General features: G+C 36.8%; 1 protein-coding gene across 6 annotated transcripts in view; it reads left to right on the top strand.

The window, feature by feature from the left end:
- Positions 1–22,422, top strand: part of VPS13B (vacuolar protein sorting 13 homolog B) — a 657,044-nt gene that overhangs the window by 74,612 nt on the left and 560,010 nt on the right. For all 6 annotated transcript variants that reach the window (XR_009246065.1, XM_058668587.1, XM_058668588.1 and 3 more), the window contains exons 9-15: positions 2,490–2,585; positions 5,126–5,248; positions 5,651–5,788; positions 6,715–6,802; positions 10,887–11,078; positions 12,636–12,805; positions 16,427–16,621. Coding sequence is in view for 5 of the 6 variants with exons in the window: in XM_058668587.1 (XP_058524570.1) it covers positions 2,490–2,585; positions 5,126–5,248; positions 5,651–5,788; positions 6,715–6,802; positions 10,887–11,078; positions 12,636–12,805; positions 16,427–16,621 (1,002 nt within the window). In the remaining variant the exon portion in view is untranslated. The remainder of the gene's footprint in view (positions 1–2,489; positions 2,586–5,125; positions 5,249–5,650; positions 5,789–6,714; positions 6,803–10,886; positions 11,079–12,635; positions 12,806–16,426; positions 16,622–22,422) is intronic.

Here is a 22,422-nt window from a genome sequence, read left to right as displayed (position 1 = left end):
TCTGCAATTTTGTCCTTTTGGTTTATTTTTCTATCACTTATTTTTGGGAAGTAAGGAACTAAAATGTTATTAAAAGTTTTATTCCAGATAATTCGTTAGATTTTGGAGAGGTAACATTAAAAAAATCAAATTTATGCTCTTATAAGTGCTTTTAATTTACCTTGTGTTGTTTGATAAGTGCCCGAAACAAATTTACATCAATTGGTTGTAAAGGGATATAATTTATAATTACCAACAGGTGGCAGGTTAAAATGTTTTAAAATAAATATCCTTTAAGAATTTTCTGGTTAAAAATTATTTATTATTTTGTCATATAACCAAAGAAAAAAAATTGAATAAAAGTTTGTTAGAACATTAATTGGTTTAAGGTTTTTTTTGGTGGTTATTAAGTTAGGACAACAATGATAAAAATTCATGTTCAAGCTTTGCTTTAGCACCATTTGTTTTATTTGAATCCTTTACTTGAAGTAATTGAATTCAAAGTTGTTTTTAATTAAACACAGGTTTATAAAATTAAAGCATTTAAAGATATAGAAGGCTACTATTGTTAAATGTTTTATCAATTTAATCAGAATAAGACAATTGTTTAGTGTTGGGTTCTTTGTATAGTGAACCTTTTCTGATTCAGTGCTAAGTGTAATTTTTGCCTGCTCAACTTGAAATTAGAAATTATTCTGGGGCCCCGCGGCGTGGCCTAGCGGCTAAAGTCCTCTCCTTGAAAGCCCCGGGATCCCATATGGGCGCCGGTTCTAATCCTGGCAGCTCCACTTCCCATCCAGCTCCCTGCTTGTGGCCTGGGAAAGCAGTAGAGGACGGCCCAATGCATTGGGACACTGCACCCGCGTGGGAGACCCGGAAGAGGTTCCAGGTTCCAGGTTCCCGGCTTTGGATTGGCGCGCATCGGCCCATTGCGGCTCACTTGGGGAGTGAATCATCGGACGGAAGATCCTCCTCTCTGTCTCTCCTCCTCTGTGTATATCTGGCTGTAATAAAAAAATGAATAAATCTAAAAAAATTATTCTGATACCTTTTTGATAATGCAATTGATGAGAATTGCATTCAGCTGAGTCAGGATAGTTATTTTCATGTAAACTTTTACAGATATTTAGGTAGTACTTGTCATTAATGTGTCTTTAACATTTTGAATAATTTTTCTCAAAGATTTCTGTACAGAAAATACGTTGATACTTAGGAGGAAAATAGAATTCATTGTTTAGATTTGAGTAATGTATGGAATTAATTTGTGGTTCATATTTTAGTCAGAAAGATCATGTTTCTACATTAGCATTTTGAACAGTTGATATCAGTCCAACAAAAATCATGCCAAATTAAATGTAGCATTTTTCTAATAATGTTTAAAATTGTTCTTGTAATGTTTGAGTTCTTTTAATCAATTAATTGCTTTTCTCTGCAATAATGGCAGACAGCTGAAGGGTGATCAAGTTTAAAAAATTCAGTTTTAGTTAAATTGTAGATTGTGGAATTGTACATTAAAACAGCAATATTATATATAGCTGTACTAGAAACATTCGAAAACACAAGAGCTTATGTAATGAAAGATGAGTATTTTCTAATGTAAGAAATGAGCTTACAATTAGTTGATTAATATAAAGAAGTTGACTCTCAGCATAAAGAGGTTATTATGCTTTAGATGATAGCTGTTCAGTTCATAACTTGTTTGATCTAAGCTTAATACTGGTTTTGAAAAAGTATGATGTTTGACTTTGCATTTAATCTGAGGAATACTCCATACCTCTTTCACAAACAGGTTTCACTATTGTTACACTCTCCTAATACTTCTGTCAAAATGAAGAGGCCAGTATTGACACATTAGTATAAAATCCCAGAATTTAATTGCATGTTATTGTCTCCTTTCTTTCTGTACAATAATCCAAACTAGTATAACAGAGCAGTTAGAAAAATACTTTTAAAAGTAGTGTTTGGGAGCACCATTTTTTGGTCAGTATTTTGTTATCTTGCATGGACTTAGTGTTTGTGGCATGATTGACTAGGCTTACGTTGAATCTTTAACATGTTTATACTTTACACCCTTGATCGTATCTCTTTCATAAGAACTAGAAACATTTGTTAATTCTGTTTGATAGCTTATTGAAACTTAAGCAGATTGGATATAATGAATAGAGAACAACTTTAGGTTATAAATGTAGATTTTTGGCAGAATAAATGAACTGTTTTATGAAAATATGAATTATTTTATGACCATTTTGTCTAACTTTCACTTTTTAAAGCAACATTATGAAGGAAGAGTTAGAAAAAAATAGCATTTAAATACGTTTACACTAGCATATTCAACCTTTATACCATGGATAATCTGTTACAGCTGTTTTTGTTGCACCTGTTTTCCTGCTTAATAATTAAATTTCCTGAATCTGAAAATTGGCCTTGTTTTCCTCAGTTCATCACAATCATGACGGTTTTTTGCCGTTTAATGCTAATTTTGACTGACTTATTATTCTTATGTTTCGTAGCTCACTGAAATGCAAGCTGAGAGTAGTTATTACAGCCCCCAGAAAGTAAAATCTAAGGAAGTCTTGTGTTGGGAGCAAGAAGGAACTACGGTTGAGGTAACGTTTCAGCATTGAGTATATTTTTAAAAAAAATCTTTGAGTGGTTCTAAATGTTTAGTAACTCAGGCTTTTATTCTAGCATAGCTAAAATACCTAAATTTATAGCTCTAGATTTCTTCTGTTTATAGTCAGCATATTCTATGAATTGTCCTTTTTTTTTTTTTTTTGGAGTAAAGCATGGATTTTTATTTTCAAAGTAACAGATAGTAATAATGACTAACTGATGCATTAAATACCAGCTTTGCAGAAAAAAACTAGCACAGTCCACAAATGAGAAATCAATCACATCACAGTTATCACTAAGTAATCTTAGTTAAATTGACAAGAAAGATTGCAAAAGGAATAGTGGAACGAAACAGATCAATCAAAGAGTTAAGAAGTCAGGGTGCAGGAAACAGGCCTAACCAAATAATATTTTGCTTAAAATGAGATGAGAGAATGGAAACAAAACTCCTTAAAACTACACACACACACACACACACACACACACACACACACACATATCTTTTGGTTCTGGGCATATTTTTTTTTTTTTTTATAATTATTTTATTGTGTTGTTGTTGACAATCTTTAAATAGTTAATTACAGTTAAAGAAAGAAAAAGAAAGAAAAAAAAAGGGTTCAGGGGGATAGGGAAGTGGGCAATACTATTATGTCCATATTGTTTCCATCTTGTATCTGAGGTAAAGGAGGATATTGAGGGAGAAGCCCCACCCGGTTTCCCGCCCACCCCGAGTCCCGGATGTGGGGCATGCTCTGAGATATGTGCTTGAGTGGTGTTAATAGTTCTCCAGTTATGAATCGCTGCCAGTTTCGCTCAATGAGGTCGTCCACTGATTGATATGGTCCATCATAAAGTCTCCGTTTGCCCCATTTTTCGCTGCCAACATGTAGCTGAGATGAATGATTGATCTGCTCTGTCTTCTGTCTTTTCTTGATTAGAGTTCTGAGTCCAGCGGTTTGATTGGGGAGATTTCCAAAGATACTTTGAGGTATTCCCAGATTAGTTTCTTGTATGTTCTAGCAAGCACAGGGCCCGGCACAGTCCATCACCCCGATCAGCTGGTGGTTGCAATTGCTGGGTTGGTTCTGTTTTCAGTCCCGAGTTGCACTGGAACCAATGGGTGCTGCAGTCCAGTCTGGTTCTGCCCTGCACGTACTCGGCCCTCACACAAACCAGTGGGAGCTGCAGCCTAGTCGGGGCGACTCACAATAACCCCCACCAGGCCCGCCCCCTACCCTGGTTTGCCAGTATGTGTAGCACAAGACCAGTCTGTCCCCCATCCCATTTGGCTCTGGCACTTGTCAATGGGTATTAAAGCTTAGTTCTATCTAACCAACTCAACCATCCAGCCCTCACGGGTGTTGTTGAGTGCCTCTCTATCTAGCCATCCCAGCCCCCGTCCTAGTTTTCATGCCCTCCCACGGGACTAGTGACCCAAGAAGGGGGAACCCACTTTTTCCCTCCCAGGTCTCTCTGTCCCGGTTTATGCACTCTTTAGGTGGTTCTGTGAATTGTCCTTTTAAGAAAGATTTTACTGTTGTATGAACAGTAACTTTTTAAATTTTTCATTTACCATCTGTATGTTTGGCTGTGTAGATGTAGACTTGTCATGTAATGTCAGTCATTGAGGACCAAGATATAAGGACACAGAGATAAAGATTTCCTCCACCCCTTTTTAGAACTTCATTATTTGAAAGGGAGAGTGGCAGAAATGGGTTAGGAAAGGAGAGTGCGGGAGGAGGAGAGGGAGATTGAAATCTAGTGTCACCTGCAGGTGCACTGCTCAAATGGTTATTGCAGCCATATTGAGACTACATTGAAACAGGAATGCCATCCTGGTTTCTGATGGGAGTTAAAAATTAAAAGAAATACATTTATAAATTTATTTGAAAGGCAGAGTCACAGAGAATGATGGAGAGAGTTCTTTCATCTTCCGGTCTACTCAGCAAATGGCTGCAGTGGCCAGAGGTGGGGCAGTCTGAAGCCACGGGCCAGGAGCTTGATCCAGGTCTCCCCTTTGGGTGATAGAACTCAAATGTCTGATCATTACAGGGAGCTGGGTCTGAAGTGGAGCAGCTGGGACTTTAACCAGTGCCCATGTGGGAGGCCTGTACTGCAGGCAGCAGCTTTACCTTATTTGTCATAGTGCCGGCTCCAACATATACAATATTAATTTATTTGAAAGGTAGAGTGACAGAGGGTGGAGACTTCAGAGAAAGGGATCGTCCGTTGCCAGTTCCAGCTCCAAATGGCTTCAGCTGCTGGGGTTGAGCTGGGCTGACAGGAGCCAAGAACTTGATCTGCGTCTTTCACATGGTGGCAAGGACGCAAGGGTTTGGGTCATCTTTCTCTCTGTTTCTGGTCACGTTAACAAGGAGCTGGCTTGCAGTTGAAGCTACTGGGAGCTGAATTGTCACTCCTTTATGGGAATCTGGCATTGCCAGATTAACATGTTGTGCTATAATGCCAGTCCTCCATAGCATTTTTGTTAAATTCAAGTTCTTGGTTCTAAATATTTCATTTCCTCTTTTAGGCACTTATGATGGGAGAACCTTTCTTTGACTGTCAGATTGGATTTATAGGTTGCAGAGCCATGTGCCTTAAAGGAATTATGGGTGTTAAAGATTTTGAAGAGAATGTGAATAGAAGTGAAACTGTAAGTCCGTTTCTTTTCTTTTGAAGTGCTTATTGAAGTATTCAGTCTTTAAAGCTTGCTAGATGGTATGTACCTCTGACTCAGGAGATTTACTGTTTTCCCCTGGAAGAAATAATAGAACTTGGAGGAATTTAGAAAGTTAGTAGCATTTAACACCTGGTCAGAAGTTTCAGATATCTTCAAATACATAAATATTTATTCTTTTTTATTCATAACAATTACTTGAAGTACTTTTTTGGTTTGTTCAGTGATAAAATTGGAGATTACATTCCTCATAATTTTATGGAGCTTGAAGATTTTTCTCATTTCTATTGACTACTGAATGGGTGTTACATAACCATAAGCTTGTTTTCTTTTACAGTATGCTGATTTTTGCCTTCATAAGTTTGCATTTATTTTTAGGATGCCTGCTTTTTAATTTGTGGTGAAAATTTGAGTACAAAAGGTATGACATACCTTACAAATTCATTATTTGATTACCGAAGCCCAGAAAATAATGGTACTCGTGCAGAATTTATCTTGGATGCAGCTCATCACAAGGTCAGAAACATGTTATATACTAATTGTAGGGTATTTGGTTGGATACATTGTGTGAAATTTTGTGATTGACATATTGATGCTATTTAGCAGCTTATAAAAACTAATTACACTGATACATTTAAAGTATTTTGTCCTAGCTTCTGTGTCTAGAAAGGTTTGTAAAGTACACTGAGGTTTTTAGTACTTTTTTTGGTCTAATTTCTCTGTGTCCTACACACACGTTGAATAAAGGAAACATTTAGAATTTTTTGTGGTTTTATTTTTTTTAGTATGTTTGAATTTTCAGGTTAGGGGAAAGAAATGAGGAATCTCGTCTTTTACTAGGTTTACTTTTTATTGTATGAATTTTTCATGTATGTTTATAGTGATGTCATTAAGGAATATTGATATGTGCATGGAGTAAATGTAAGTGTTCCAAAAGTACCTAAAGATGAATACGATAGAATAAATAATTGTTTCATTCAGATTTACTTTCACAGTTGATTTAATACTGAACTGCATGATTCAGCATTTATGTACCGTATTTTAGTTTACCTTACTGTTTGAATTGCTCCATGTAAGTTTCTTGAAATGTTTAAGGACTGTCACTAGAGTACACATTATTAGACTTTGTTAGAGTATACATTGTTACCACTGTGATAGTGGTCAAGGTCAGGAGTTTACTTTCTAATCATTAAGGGCATTAACTAGATGTTATTGTCAAAGTAGCCAAAATGGCTAGTATAATCTGGATATCCATGTATGTGTTCTGTAATTGGAGGAACATCACTTTTCTTAGGACTGCATTCTTACATAACTCTGTTTTGATGTTTTGGCAATTCTTTGAGTGGATACACATTACACCTGAGGATGTTTATCTGATCTATTAGTTTTTAAACTCAATTTCTTTTAAACTGTGTGTTGTGTTTACATTGCTTCATTCGCAGGAGACATACACAGAGATAGCTGGAATGCAAAGATTTGGTGCTTTTTACATGGATTACCTGTATACAATGGAGAACACCAGTGGCAAAGGTAATGGTGTCTTTGTTTGCCTTCCTTGAGCAACAGAAGCCGAGACATTTTAGAATCAACTGATCCTTGACCAGTTGGACTTAGCGAGATTTATCTCCTACTGCTTTGAGGAATTATGTAATTTTAGTGTCCTATTAGGATTTATTTGGATTCTTGGCATTTAATTTTTTTTCTTTGTGTAGCTGATTGCAAGAGACATTGTGCGTGATCAAATTAAATCAGTTGTACCAGATTTTAAACATTATACATCAAGTTTTGTATTTCAAATTGTCAGATTTCCTTTTCCACGTTTAATTTTGTTTAAAGGTTGTTATTTTGTTTCAAGCTGAAAACTAGAAATGAATTTTTGCAGAGATTTTATGTGTATATACTTATATTAGGAAACTTTCTTTGAGTTAATATTTTATTAGATATTTTATTTAGATAACTATGACATTATACTTACTTTGGTCTTTTATATTTAAAAGTTATTGAGAATATTTATTTATTGGGTTAATGTTTCCTAGCTTTGAAAATGGTTTCTGGGTGATGTGTTGGGTGCTATGTGTGCAAAGACAACCAAAGCATTTATCAAGAACCAGTTGATATTGTCAAAGTAAATATTTAAATAGATCCTTACAGTATAGCACGTTAAGACCAGTAGTACAAATAGAGAGCTAGAAGCAGTTCAAAGGAGAAGGAATTAACTTTTGCCTTAGGAGTTGGAGACTTCTCCAAGGTGAACTCATAGGAACTTTGTGTGATACACAAAGAATTCTGCCCTTTCCTTTTGTTGTGGTTTCTGAATGTTCTTCTCATTGGTCTTCTCTGAGGCTACTTACACTAAACTCTATTCTAATAATCTCATTGTTTTCCATGAATTTAAGCACCTTCTGTATGTTATTGATAACTGTATGTATCTTTCCAGTCCAGACTCAATTGTTCAGAATTAAATATCCAGTGTAAACTTAGCATATTCACTTCTGTATCTCACAAATGAATATAGGAATTGGTATTGTGGCATACTGGGTCAAGCCTCTGACCCAGTGCTCAAATTGCATGTAGATGCTGGTTTGGTTCCCCACTGGTTAATTTCCAACCATTAACTCCTTACTGATGCACCTGAGAAAGAAACACAAGATTGCCCAAGTGTTTGGGCCTCTGCTGCCTGTGTGGGTGGCACAAAAGCAGTTCCTGGCTTCTGACTTCAGCCTGTCCCAGCCTGGCCGTTTGTTGCAGCCTTTTGAGTAGTAAACCTATGGAAGAAAGATTTTCTCCGCTTCCTGTCTCTTGCTCCTTTCTTGCCTGCTTTTCAAATAAATAAATAACCTGAAAGCAAAACAACAAACTCCAAAAACTCATATCTAAAATTGAATTATGAATATCCTCATTGCTCCTACTACTTGTCTCTCCTTTATTCTCATTCTCTCCTTGGATGTTTGTGTTGCCATGTTCTAATTTCTCAAACCAGAAACCTGGACATATTCATGTCTTAGTCCTTTACTCTCTCCTAGCATCTAATCTGTTACCTCATTTTGCCAAATTTAACCTCCTACATTTGTCTTCAGTTTATGTGCTTCTTGTCAGTATCACTCTTACCTCTCATCCGGTCTACCATCATCTCTGAATTCTGTTCACTCTGTTACCAAGCTGTTTCCACTCTAGCCTGCCTGTTATCCTATTGCAATTACACTGGTTTAATCCCCAGCTAAAATTCCTCACATGCTTTGCATTAATTGTTTGAAACATAAAATTTATGAAGTTCATGGGGTTGTGTTCTAGAGTTACCTGGTGGGTAGTGACAACCATTGCACCCCCTTTTTTACCCTCCAAATGGCTATAGCAACCAGAGCTGAGCTCATCTGAAGTTGTGAGCCAGCAGCTTCTTCCAGGTTTCCCATATGGGTGCATCGTCTCAAGGCTTTGGATTATCCACAGAAGCAGGGAGCTGGATGGGAATTGGAGCAGCTAGGATATGAACTAATGCCCAACAGGATGCTGGCACTGCAGGTGGAGGATTAGTGTGCAACTGCACTGGCCTTAACTGTAAAATAAATAAATAAATATGTATATTATTTATATTAAATAAATAAAATATAAACAAATATTTATTTATTTATTGGAAAGGCTGATTTACGGAGAGAAGGAGGAACAGAGAGAAAGATTTGTCATTGGCTGGTCACTCCCCAAATGGTTGCAGTGGCCAGGGCTGAGCTGATCTGAAGCCAGGAGCCTGGAGCCTCTTCCAGGTCTCCCATGCAGGTGCAGGGTCCCAAGGCTTTGAGCCGTCCTTTGCTGCTTTCTAGGTCACAAGCAGGGAGCTGGATGGGAAGAGGAGAGGCCTGGACATGAAGTGGTGCTCATATGGGATCCTGGTATTTGGAGGTAGAGGATTAGCCAGAGGAGCCATTGTGCTAGGCCTTGGATTTTTAAAAATTATTTTAATTTGCCAATGTCACATTATAACAGTCTTTTCATTTAATCTTTGAATTATCTGTTCATTTATTTATTGGTTTTAGGTATGTATGTTTGTACTTATCAATGTGACTCTGTATTTGCTTATATTGTAGTAATGGTGTTAATTTTAAATTTATTGACTTTAAATGCAAGGCTTTGTTCTAAATGTTTTATATGTATTAGCTTATACATAATAAGCTATAATTAAGATGCAGAACATTATGTTCATTTTACTGATAAGGAAGCAACTAGTCTTGTAAAGGTTAAGTAAATTGATGAAGATTACATACTCATTTTTTTGGGGGGGATTTGAATATAGTTATCCTGTCAGTGTGTAATTTAAAAAAATCTTATTTTCAGCAAAACTTCTAAAATAGATATTAGTGATATAATGCAACTTCTTTTTTTTTTTTTTTTTTTTTTTTTAAAGATTTATTTTATTTTTATTACAAAGTCAGATATACTGAGAGGAGGAGAGATAGAGAGGAAGTGGAGCTGCCGGGATTAGAACCAGCAGCCATATGGGATCAAGGCGAGGACCTTAGCCACTAGGCCACGCTGCCGAGCCCCTATAATGCAACTTCTAACATTCCCCTTCCCAGTCAACGTGGTAGTTAGTACACTTTGTGTAACTAATTGGAGATATGCTAATTAGGTTTTATGTAATAATTTCATAAGAATGAGTTTTTGATTTTATAATACTTACCTTATTTTAAATAGATAACAGGGGTAATTCTTTTTTTAAGTATTTTTAAATTAGAATTGTTCAGTTATCTTTATTCCTTTTTTAAGATTTATTTTATTTTCATTGCAAAGTCAGATATACAGAGAGGAGGAGAGACAGAGAGGAAGGTCTTCAATCTGATGATTCACTCCCCAAGTGAGCGCAACGGCCGGTGCTGTGTTGATCCGAAGCCAGGAGCCAGGAGCTCTTCCGGGTCTCCCACGCGGGTACAGGGTCCCAAGGCATTGGGCCATCCTTGACTGCTTTCCCAGGCCACAAGCAGGGAGCTGAGTGGGAAGCAGGGCTGCTGGAATTAGAACCGGCGGCCATATGGGATCCTGGTGCGTTCAAGAAGAGGACCTAGCCGCTAGGCCACTGTGCCGGGCCCAATAATTGGTTTTGAATCAGTTGTTTTTGTTGTTAGGAATATCTTTTTTTAAAAATTTATTTTGATTGGGAAGGCTGATTTACATAGAAAAGAAGAGACGATCTTTCGCCCACTAGTTCACTACCCAAATGTCCACAATGGCTAGAGTTGAGCTGATCTGAAGCCAGGAACCAGAAACTCCCTCTGGGTCTTTCCCATGGGTGCAGGTGCCCAAGAGTTTGGAGCATCTTCCCCTGCTTTCCCAGGCTACAAACAGCGAGCTGGATGGGAAGTGGAGCAGCTGAGACATAAATCGGCAGTCATGTGGGATTCTGGCACTTGCGGTAGCGGGGAGAAGGATTACCTAATTGAGCCATTGTTCTGGGCCCTGTCGGTAATATTTTATCTGCGTAGAAAAAAAAATACAAATCAGATTTCTTTGTAAATTGCTGATAGAGGAATGATTTTAAGGCACAAAGCTAACCAGATTAAAAATATTGTCTGTATGCTTTATATCACGTTGATGCTTAAATTATATGGAATTTGATTTCTTGTAGGTTGTACAAATCAGCAAGATTTTACTTTAGGAAAAGGTGAAGACATGGGAGTGGTCCAAGAAAAGTCCACCAAAAGCCTTGTTATAGGTCCCCTTGACTTTCGACTGGATAGCAGTGCAGTACATAGGATTTTGAAAATGATTGTTTGTGCTTTGGAACACGAATATGAGCCATATAGCCAGCTAAAACCAGGTTTGTTTTTGGCTTAATTCTGAATCTATTGCTGTTTGATTTTGCTTGATTACACAATTCAGTTTGTCTTATTTTGTTCAGTTTATTTATGTCATCATTAATCTGTATATAGGAGAAATCAGGATTTTGCATTTGTTTACTTAAGTACTTTGTCAATCTTTAATATTTTACTGTCATGTTTTAAATACTGGAGTATACTTAGGAAATATTTTTTTTCGTATGAGACATTTCTGAGCAGCTGGTTATGAACGTGGGCTCTAAAGTTGTTAACTGAACATTTGAACATAGTCAGTGTTCATTTGATTATATGTATTGGCAGTGGCTGCTTTTGTGCCACAGTGGGTGATCTGAGTAATTGTTGTTAGACTACAGCCCACCTAAAATCCATTCTTATATAACTTTTTCTCATGAAAGATTTATTTGAAAGTGTTAGATGAAGATACAGAAAGAGGAAAAGAAAAAGAGACATCTTATCTGGTGATTTAGTACTAAGTGACTGTAGAGGCCAGGGAAGGACTGAGGCCGGGAGCCTCTCGTAGGGGTGGCAGCATCTCAAACACTGCTTTTCCCAGGCCATTGACAAGGAACTGGGTCAACAGAAGAGCCAGAACCATGCTATACCAAAATACCAGCGCCTTGAAATAAAATTTTTTTTGGTAAATTTTGTCTCCATTTTCTTTTTTAAAAAAAATTTTATTTGTGTATTTGAAAGAGCTACAAAACAAGGAGGGAAAGAGTAAGATTTTTTTTTCATCCGCTGCTTCACTCCCCAGATGGCCACACTGGCTGGAAACTCTTAGCCTTTCTTCCACTGATCTGAGTCAGAAGTGAAGCAGCTGGGACACAAAGTGGCATCCATGTGGCTAGAGCTTTACCCACTCTACCACACTTGAGAAGAAACTTCCTGTTATTTGTCTGAATATGCTTATCAGTGCATGTTAATCTTTCATTTCAACCATTTGAGGCGTGTATAATCCTATCAGATTTGAGATTTTTATTTTGCGTTTGTCTGATACCTGAAACTGTTGATCAGCCTTGGATATAACTTTTGTCTGTTGAGATACATTGTTTCTTGCTTATTAAACTTTGGCTCATTAGTTGAGTTTTTGGTGTGTCAGTGATTTTTTTTAGGAGCTCTTATTTTAATTATGGTGTGGTCATAAACATCCTTGTATTTTTAACTGGCTATCAGTGGCAAGTACTTTCTCCTCATCCATCTTCCGAGATCAGACGAGATCGGGCGCGTTCAGAGTGGTATGGCCGTAGACTCTCCTCACCCATCTTGGTTTCATGTTCTTTCATTCATATTTTGATGGTCAGAGACTGTTCCTCTTTAAGATGTTTTAAAATTAACTATCAAGTTTTTATGACAAAGAATAGTTACACATTGACATTGTAGAGTAGTATTTGTATCTGATAACGGTGAATTATTTCTAAAACTGCTTCACTGTTGAAAAAACCAACAGAATTGGCTGTGAAATTTGGGAACAGATTAATTCATTATTTGTGTAAGAAAACTATTTAATCTTTGTAAAATTTCCACCATTTTAATTTTAGGTATTAAGGATGAAAGTGAAACAATGCTGAGTCCTGAAGAAGTGGCTTCTCTGGAGGAATATATTCCTACTCGACATACAAGTATTACTCTCCTGAAATGTACCTGCACAATTTTCATGGCTGAATTCAACTTGTTGGACCACTTGCTACCTGTCATATTGGGAGAAAAGGTAACATTTTGTGATGCTCTGCTTTTGTTCCCTCTCACATATGCATGTCTTTGATCATCAAGTAAGACTGTTCAGAGGGTTATCCTTCATGAAGTAAAAGCAATATAATATTGGTTCACTTTTAGAAAATAAATTTAAATGTATGCATGTTAGTAAAGTGAACTTGAGCTGAAGATGTGTACACAAATGTTGAGAAGTGTGGGTCTGTTAGAGGTCAGGCCATAAAGTAAGTATAAGAGCTTAGACGTTTGCTTTCTCTCTAAACTTCCCTGAAAAAAGAATAATATAGTTTTCAAGCAAGCTTAATAGATTTTACTGGTTAAACCAGGAGAGAAATGTTAAATGCAGAAAGAGTATAAACACAGAAAGACTAATAAAACTATGTTTTATTACTTACTTTAGCAAAAGCTAAAAAAGTTAGCTGCCAGATGACTAACAAGAATCATGAGAGGGTGTCTCATTGGCAGTGATGTAGTTCCACACTGTGGCTAAGAAAGTATTTGGCATGCTGGTATATCGTAAGTGGTCTTTATGAGAAACCTCATCATTTGAATGAGATGATGATGATGAGAAATTGTATTAGAATGGTCTCCTTCAAGATTGGAAGGTACCTGAGAAATAGTGGTTTAGCAGTCCCTTACAAGATTCCTTGTGTATAGTATGTCAGTGCTCATCCTATCAAGGCTGGAGTCGGCTGTGGACCAGCCTTGCCTGTGTGGCATGGATCTGTGTAGGATTGTTTGGATGGTGGCACAGACCAGTGTTTGTGGGACTGTTTTGCATATTGAATGGGATAATGTATGTCTACCATTTTGCACATATTAGAAAGCCAATTATCATTGTTGCTGGTTAATGAGGATTTATTGAATGCTTAATTGTTTAAAGTTCTTAATAACTCATTGCTTCCTTAGTTTGGCTTACACATTTGGTCTTTATTTGTTATTTTACATCTGTTTGGTGAAATTTATTTTGATGTCTGCATGATGATACTCTCATTGTTTGCTTTGGAATTCCTTTATACCTTTACTAGAAGAGAGTCTAACTTCACTTTTTTCATTATGGCAGTTTTCATTCTCTTGTGTATAGTACATCTTTAAGCATCATTTTTAGTCCTGGGCATACAGTGGCAAATTCTTCGCATTTTTGTTTACTTTAGAACATCTTTATTTTGCTTTTATGTATAAATGACAACATTACTGGGAATAGTATTCTGGCCTGGCAGTTTTCTTTTGGACTAGGATTGTGTCTAATTTCTCCTAGTCTGTAAGATTTCTGATGAGAAATCAGTTTTGATTGAATATATTCTCAAGGTGATCTTTTACCTCATACATGTTTTAGAATCTTCCTGTTGTTTCACTGTGGATCGTTTGACTGTAATATGTGCTGGTGAAGGTGTATTCCAGCTTATTTACAATTCTTTGTGTTTCCTATATGTGGATACTGCTTTTTTCTCCATATTGGAGAAGTTTTCAATTATTACTTAGCTGAGTAGGCCTTCTAATCCATTTTTTTCCTTCCATGATTTCAGGAGTTCCTAACACATAGCATGTTAGGTTGTTTGATGTTATCCCATAAATCTTGGGCAGTATTTCTGGCTTTTTCTCATGTCTTGATTTTTCTCTGAGATTTTTCCATGATTTGTCTTTTCCCTTAGAGATAATTTGTTCTGCTTTCCCAAGTCTATTGTTAAGGCTTTCCACTGTATTTTTTATTTGGCATTTTGAATTCTTCATTTCTGATGCTTCAGTTTGATTTCAGAATCTCAGTCTTGTCTGAAATGTTCTCAAGTTGTGTGTGGATTTAATTCATGCATTTGTTTCTTGTTTTTCATTAATCTTATGTTCATTTTTAAAATTATTCACAGAACATTTCTGTCAGTGTACTAGAACTGCAATCCTTCCTTCGTTCTTTCCATATTGCAGAGCCCATGCCTAATTTTGTGTGACAGTCTCCTTTTCGGCCATTTTGGATCTCCAACTCATTTCTTGTTAGTGCTGAATAATGTTCCATTGTAAGGGTGTATCAGAATTATTTGTTCACCTGCTTAAGAACATGCTTGCACTTTTTGATACTTTGGAATCATTTTGCTATAAACATCTGTGTCCAAGTTTTAGTGTGGGTATATGTCTTCTACCCTTTTGTGTAAAATGCTAAGGAATACAACTGCTAGATTGTAAGCTAAGAGTGTGTTTAGTTCTATAAGAAGCCATAAAACTGTCCTCTGATGTGGTTATACAATTTCACATTTTCTCCAGCAACGAATGAGTGTTCCTGTTGCTGTGTGTCCCTTCCAGTGTTTGGTGTTGTCTGTCACTGTTTTAGAATTATCCGTTCTAAAAAGCTTGCATTAATGTCTCATTTAGATTTTCTCTGATTATGCAGATCAGGAGCATCTTTCTGTAGGCGTATTACCAACTGTTTATCTGCTTTACTGAGGATTGTCCTCAGATTTTTCAGTCACTTTTTAATAGGGTTATTTGTTTTCTCAATGACTTTGAGTTCTTTGTATGCTTTGGATTATAGCCTTTTATCAGAAATGTCTTTCGTAAACATTTTCCTGCTAGTTTCTGGCTTGTCTTCTCATACTGTCGATACGCTTCACAGAGTAGCAAGTTGTAATTATAAAGAATGCCAGTTTAATAATTATTTATTTTATAAAATCTGTCTTTGAAATAATATCTAAAAGTCATCGCTGTACCCTAGGGCTTCAGCTTGTATCTTTTAAGAAGCTGTTCCATTTCATTAATATGATTAAATTTGTGGAGATGGATTTTTTTCATAACAATTAAAATTTTTTAATGTCCATAGGATTTGTAGTTATATTCCTCTTTAACGTATTTAAAAGTTGCGTACTCCTTTTTTGTTTTGACTCCACAAAATGTGTGTGCCAATGTATACTAAATGCTAATATTGTGACACTGAAAAAGAAAGCAGAACCACAGATTTCTGTTTTGGTGTGTTTTCACATTCTTCTAGCTGGGAATTCATAGTCTCCTCCTTGAGTAACATAGGTTTGGAATTTTAAGGGTATTAAGGAAAAAAGGAAAAGATCACTTGCTAATCATTGTACATTCTTTGGACAGCTTGAAATGCCTCTTTATTGAAAGTTCAGAAAGATTCCGAATCACTGAGAATACCAAGTTCTCTTTAGGATTTTTAAGACTTTATGAGCCTCTAACGTGTGTATATAGGAAATAGGATATGGAACAGGAAAATTTTTTTCCCCTGTAAATGTTGCTTACTGTGAACATGTCACTATGTAGTATAGTCCACTTTGTTGTTTGCTAATGTAAATGTGAATAAAGGGAAAGAAAAATAAAGATGGTTGACTCTATATCTAAAAGTTTTTTGAATGACTGATTTTACAGTGAAGGAAATATTTGCATTACAAACTAAAAAACACTTGTTAAGACAGTGATAATTTTGCAGTATATACACATCACTTGAAATCTGTAGCATATTAATAAATAGACATCTGTAATTGGTTTTAGTGAGCTGTATGCAAAGGGGTCTTTTCTGGATGCTTTTGATGTCACTGCATTATGTTTATGTGAAACTTTCATAGAGGGAACTGCACATTTACTGTTGTGTTCCTGAACTAATGAAATACTGTTTTTCCAGACCTCAAGTAACTTCATGAATACTACAAACTTCCAGCCCCTTCGGCCTTTGCCTTCCATTCAGATACTTGTGGATAAAATTAATTTGGAGCATTCTGTGCCAATGTATGCAGAACAGCTGGTGCATGTGGTCAGCAGCCTTACTCAACCATCTGATAATCTGCTTCATTATTGCTATGTGCACTGCTACCTTAAGGTAAGGAAAGCGATTGTTGTCTTTATTCTTTTTTCCTTGGGAGCATCAAGTAAGCTTATTCTCCTGGGAGGTATAATTTCATAGATATGGTACTTTGAACTATGATTTAATTAAAATTCAAGATTTATTATTCCAATATAATTAAATAAGAAAATACACATCTCCTTTTTTTTTTAAAAGACTTCTTTAAATGTTTGAGATTGGTAGGTAAATATAAGCCTATAGTAAGTATAACTTTTGAAGATTTTTGTCAATTTTTTCATAATTATGAAAAAGTATGATTTAATATGGATGCTACAAAGCACTCATGATTTTGAAGGGAGTGTTTATCAGAGATGAATTGTTTTATTGAAAAATGTTGTGGAAGTACTATCATATAAATACCAGTTAAAGTCTAGGATGTCTCACTTCTAATCTGTCTCCAATTAGTATACCTTGGAAAATACTGGAGTATGGCTCGAGTGCTTGGACCCATGCTACTCGTGTGAGAGGCCTGGCTAGAGTGTACTTCCTGGCTTCTGTCTAACCCAACCAGGCCGTTGGGGCCTCTTGGAGAATAAACCCATGAGAGTTCTCTTCTTCTCTGCCTCTTCTGTCTCTGTGATTGCTTTTCAAATAAATCAAATCTTTTTTTAATATATATTTAAATTAAAAAAAAATTATTTTACTTGTATTGGCAAATCATTTATAGAGAGGAAGAGAGACAGAGAGGATCTTCTGTCTGTTGAATCACTCCCCAAGTGACTGCAAGGGCTGGTGCTGTGCTGATCAGGAGTCTCTTCTGGATCTTCCATGTGGGTGCTGGGTCCCAAGGCTTTGAGTCATGCTTGACTGCTTTTCCCGGCCACAAGCAGGGAGCTCGTTGGGAAGCAGGGCCGCCAAGATTAGAACTGGCACCCATCTGGGGTGTGGCAAATAAAAGGCGAGGACTTCAGCTGCTAGGCTACTGTACTCAGCCCTGACAAACATTTTAAAAATCAAGTTCCTCTAACTTACATTAATTTCTTGGCACAAAAGTCTATGTCTTGGGCTCGGCAGCGTGGCCTAGTGGCTAAGGTCCTCACCTTGATCCCATATGGCCGCTGGTTCTAATCCCGGCAGCTCCACTTCCTCTCTATCTCTCCTCCTCTCAGTACATCTGACTTTGTAATAAAAATAAAATAAATCTTAAAAAAAAAAGTCTATGTCTTTTGTTAGATAGTAGTAATGTAAAGTGAGTTATTGGAAGTTCCACTCAGCTATTCCAGTTTTTCTTTTTTAGATAAGCAGTACATTCCAGCACAATGATAAACTCAAATATTGAGTAAAAAGTATTTTTGCTAATCAGAGACAGAATATATCTAATCAAATTCTGTTCTGGGATCAAAATTTGAATATCATATTAGTATTTGTCTTGATTTCTTGATGCAAATCTAATTTTAACTCTTTCAGAGAAAGTGATTATATAGAATTCATTGTTTCGTTAAATTTAGTTTTTTCTCTGTTGGAGACATTTAGCACATTTAGCTTAAAAGATAAAAAGGCGTTATCCTCAAGGAGTCAGAACAAAAAAAGTTGGGCAGCACAGCAGAGTAACCATCCTTACTAACAGAAAGGTACACCGAAATAGTTGTTCACCATCTTCATTTGTCAATATGTTAAAGCTCATTTAGTTTTTAGTCTATTCTATAAGTTGGGCACTATCCAAGTATAATCATGTTTTAAGAAAAGGGCTTTTGCTGCACATGCCATTTTGTTGTCTTTTATGTTTTGGTCACTTTGATATAGCTGTTTTAAATAAATTCACTGTTCTAGGAAGTAAGGTGTTGGGCAGAATAGGAATGATATGTGTAGGAAATCATTGTTATTTAGAATATTGTTCACTCTTGGGGTTGGTGTTCAGGGGTTAGGGTTCTGTACTGGCTGCATCCCAGAGTAGAGTTTCTGAGTTCAAGTCATGGCACTGCTCCCAATTCCAGTTTCTTGATGCACATCCTGAAAGGGAGTAGGTCATGGCTCAAGTGATTTGGTTTCTGTCATCCATATGGTAGACCTGGCTTGAGTTTCTGTTCTTGGCTTTGCCCTGGAACAGCCTTGTCTGTTGTAGGCATTGCAGAATGAATGATCAGGTCAGAAATATCTGTCTCTCTCTTTTTTAAAAGGTTTGTTTTTATTTGAAAGGCAGATTTTAGAGAAAAGGGGGACAGAGAGGTCTTTTCTCTGCTGGCCACTCCCAAAAAGGCTGCAAGGTCTGGAACTGGGTCGATCTGAAGCAGGTAATTTAGAACAACTTCTGGTCTCGCGTGTGGGTGCGAGGGCTCAAGATCTTTGACCATGATCTCCTCTGTCCCAGGCCGTAAGCAGAGAGCTGGGTCAGAAGTGGAGCAGCTGAAGTGAGTCGGTGCCCATATGGGATGCTGGCTTTGCAGGTAGAGGACTGGCTTGTTATGTCACCTCGTTGGCCCCTTTCTCTCCTAAAATTCTTTTTAAAAAAGGGGATAGTACATATTTCAAAAAAATAAACCTTGTGATGTGTGTTTGACTATTTGATTTCTTCTTTTCTGAGGCCTAGTACATTAAAAATTTTCAGAAAGTTGTTCATATAAATATTTTGGACTAGCTCAGAATACTGATTTGTCACAAAGTTCATGGCAGTTCACATTACTTTGGATGATTTCAGTTAATCTTTCAGGAAGTTTACAAAGTTTTAATTTTAATGTAATCATATATTAATAGAGGATTTAAATGATTGTCAATTTTAAATAGTTTTTAACTGAATGGTGAAAAACTTTTGGAACAAATATTCAAATGAATTATTTGGTTCTACTAACTTTAAGCTGGAAATATATTAAAATGCTTTGTAATTCCCATGTTGTATAATCAAATTTGTCAATTCAATGTTGGTACGAATATTTGTAAATATACAAATCTTTAACAATACAAATTTATATACTTACGTAAAGTATGTTATATATGTGTACATTGTAGAATGAAGCAATTGACATGCATTACCTAATAAACATCCCTTTTTGCAATGAAAAAATACTCTTCTGTCAGTTTTTGAAATTTATTTTGTGTAGAGATTGTGCTACACAATTGATCTCTTAAATTTTTGCTTCCTCTTTAACTGAAATTTTGTGTTTTTACTGATGTCTCCCAAAGTCCTTCCTCCATAGAGATGAAACTTTCCTGTGTCTTCCTGAGTCTTCTTTATCAGAAACTCATTCTTTCAATATCTATGACATTGAATAGCTATAACATTGCAAAGGAACTAACTAATGTGAATATGTGGTATGAATTGTAGAATATTATACAACTTTAAGGCTTAGGAATGAATAAACATATGCTTCAATGAGATCAAGAAGATTATTGAGGAATCAAGCCCTGTGAATTTGGAAACTTTATTAGTTTGAGAGAAAGCAAGCGTGTGAACTTCTGCATCCTAAAGGCTCAGGAACGGCCTATATTAGGCCAAGCTAAAAGTTTAGTCATGGTCTTTGTTGGGGTTGGCAGGAACCCAATTAGGTAGGCTCTCACTGCTGCCTCTTAGGTTCTGCATTAGCAGAAGTTTGGACATTGAACACTGCACTGACGTGAGATGCAGGTTTCCTAACAGTGTCTTTACACTAAACTAGGTGCCGTTCTGCATTTGGCAGTTACTGATGTCAGGGTAATCCCTGGGGATTTATAGGGACTGGTACTTTCATAAGTATTTCATGGGTATATAAATTGGGATAATAATTAATAAAATACTTTTATCAGGCTTTAATACATTGGCAGACATATCTACCTTACTATCCTCTTTTTTCCCCCTTCAGTTTTCGTTTAGGGTCAGCGAACAGTTGTGTAAATGAATATTTAGTAAGTATGTTAGTGTTTGTGGGCCAGGAAGCAAAACTTAAGAAAACTCTGTGTGTTTGTGTATACATACATGTCTGTGCAGAGCAGTTAAGTTGCTGTGTGGGAAGTCCTCATGTTACATTGGGGTACCTGGTTTGAGTATTGACTACTTTCTTCCAATCCAGCTTCCTACTAATGTAAACCCTGGGAGGCAGTAGGGTATGACTCTTGTCCCTACATGAGAGACCCAGATGGAATTCTAGGCTTTGGTCTGGCCCTGCCATTATTGCCAGTTGCAGTTTGGGGCCTGACCTGGAAAAATATGTGTCTCTGCCTTCAGATACAATGAAAAAAAAAAAGACTAAAAACCTACATAATAAATATTTATGGATAACAAAAGATTGCCACAAACTTTGAGTTGATGACATGTAAAGTTTGTTTGTTTTGAGGGGTTTCTGGAGCACTCCTGATGGTTATTACGAGAGGGGGTGGGGACCCAAAATTGGAAGCAGACAAGGACCAGAGAAAGCTCCTCTCCCTAGTCCTGAAGGAAGTTTACTGTTCTTATGTTTCTGCGGACCGCTCAGGGATCCTGGTTGTTGTTCCAATGACCTTGGATCCTGTAAGGCAGGATTTGGGCTTCTTCCATCCCATGTGGTAGATCCAATTGGGGGTGGGTGACCTCGGAGTTCTTGGTCTCCGAAGGCATGTTGTGATAGTTTTACTAATGACAAAAATGGAATTCTTTGTCAGGGCTACGTTTTACCTACCTGACGTTCCAGCTTAGTTTTCCTATCACATTTGTTATAAATGTTCAAATTGTGGAGTATTTTTTTACCATGTAAGCTGTACTTATTATTTTATTGGAAAGTCAGATATACAGAGATGAGGAGAGGCAGAGAGGAAGGTTTTCCATCTGATGATTCATTACCCAAGTGATTGCAACTGCTGGAACTGCACTGATTCAATTCCAGGAGCTAGGAACTTCTTCCAGGTCTCCCCCGTGGGTGCAGGGTCCCAAAGCTTTGGGCGGTTCTCAGCTGCTTTCCCAGGCCACAGGCAGGGAGCTGGATGTGTGGTAGGGCCACTGAGATTAGAATTGGCGCCCATATGGGATCCCGGTGCGTGCAAGGCGAGGACTTTAGCTACTGAGCTACCGTGACAGGCCCATTTTTTTAAATGCCTGAATTATAATGTTTCGCTTTGTTAATCCAATTATTTGTTGATGGATTTAGGGATTTTTCTCTGATATTACTAGTAACCTGCCTGTGTACAGGTTTACATTTATTCCTCTTTGAAATAATTTGGATATTCGTAGCTTTATTTTTTAATTTTTTTTGAAATTGTTTTCCAGTGGATCAAACTTTTTATCCTAGCAGTGATAAATGAGTCTGCTTATTTGTCCCACATCTTCACTTGTTACTGTCTTTGTATTTTAGCCACTTCAGCAGTTGTGGTATGCTAATTCACTGGTTTTGCTCTTTATTTTCATAATGAATGATACTCAGCATTTTAATGTGCTTATTACTCATTGATCATTTCTATTTAAGAAATAGCAATTCAATTAAAAAAGTTATTTATTTTACTTGAAAGAAAGATAAATAGTGGCAGAGTGAGAGATGGAGAAATCTTTCATTAACTCACTCCCCAAATGTTTGCAAAGGCTAGAGCTTATATAGAATGGCTTATATATGTCATCCAATGGTGGAAGCTTGGAGCTTTTTCCAGGTCTGCCACGTGGGTTTGGGGCTAAGGACTTGAGGCCGTTCTCCACTGCTTCTGCAGCACATAAGCAGAAAACTGGAATAGAAGTTAAGCCGCTGGAACTTAAACTGGTGTGCATACAGAGTGCTGGAGCCACAGAAGGATTAGCTTGCAGTGCCACTGCCAGCTCTGTGAAATTTTTAGCCAGTTTTTGAGTTCTCTTTGTGTGTGTGTGTGTGTGTGCAGTTATAAGTATTCTTGCTGTAATATTCAGAATG

The sequence above is a fragment of the Ochotona princeps genome, chromosome 9, assembly GCF_030435755.1.
Source record: "Ochotona princeps isolate mOchPri1 chromosome 9, mOchPri1.hap1, whole genome shotgun sequence".
Taxonomy (NCBI): domain Eukaryota; kingdom Metazoa; phylum Chordata; class Mammalia; order Lagomorpha; family Ochotonidae; genus Ochotona; species Ochotona princeps.
Note: the sequence above shows the minus strand (reverse complement) of the source record. Positions and strands in the feature narration are given on the sequence as shown.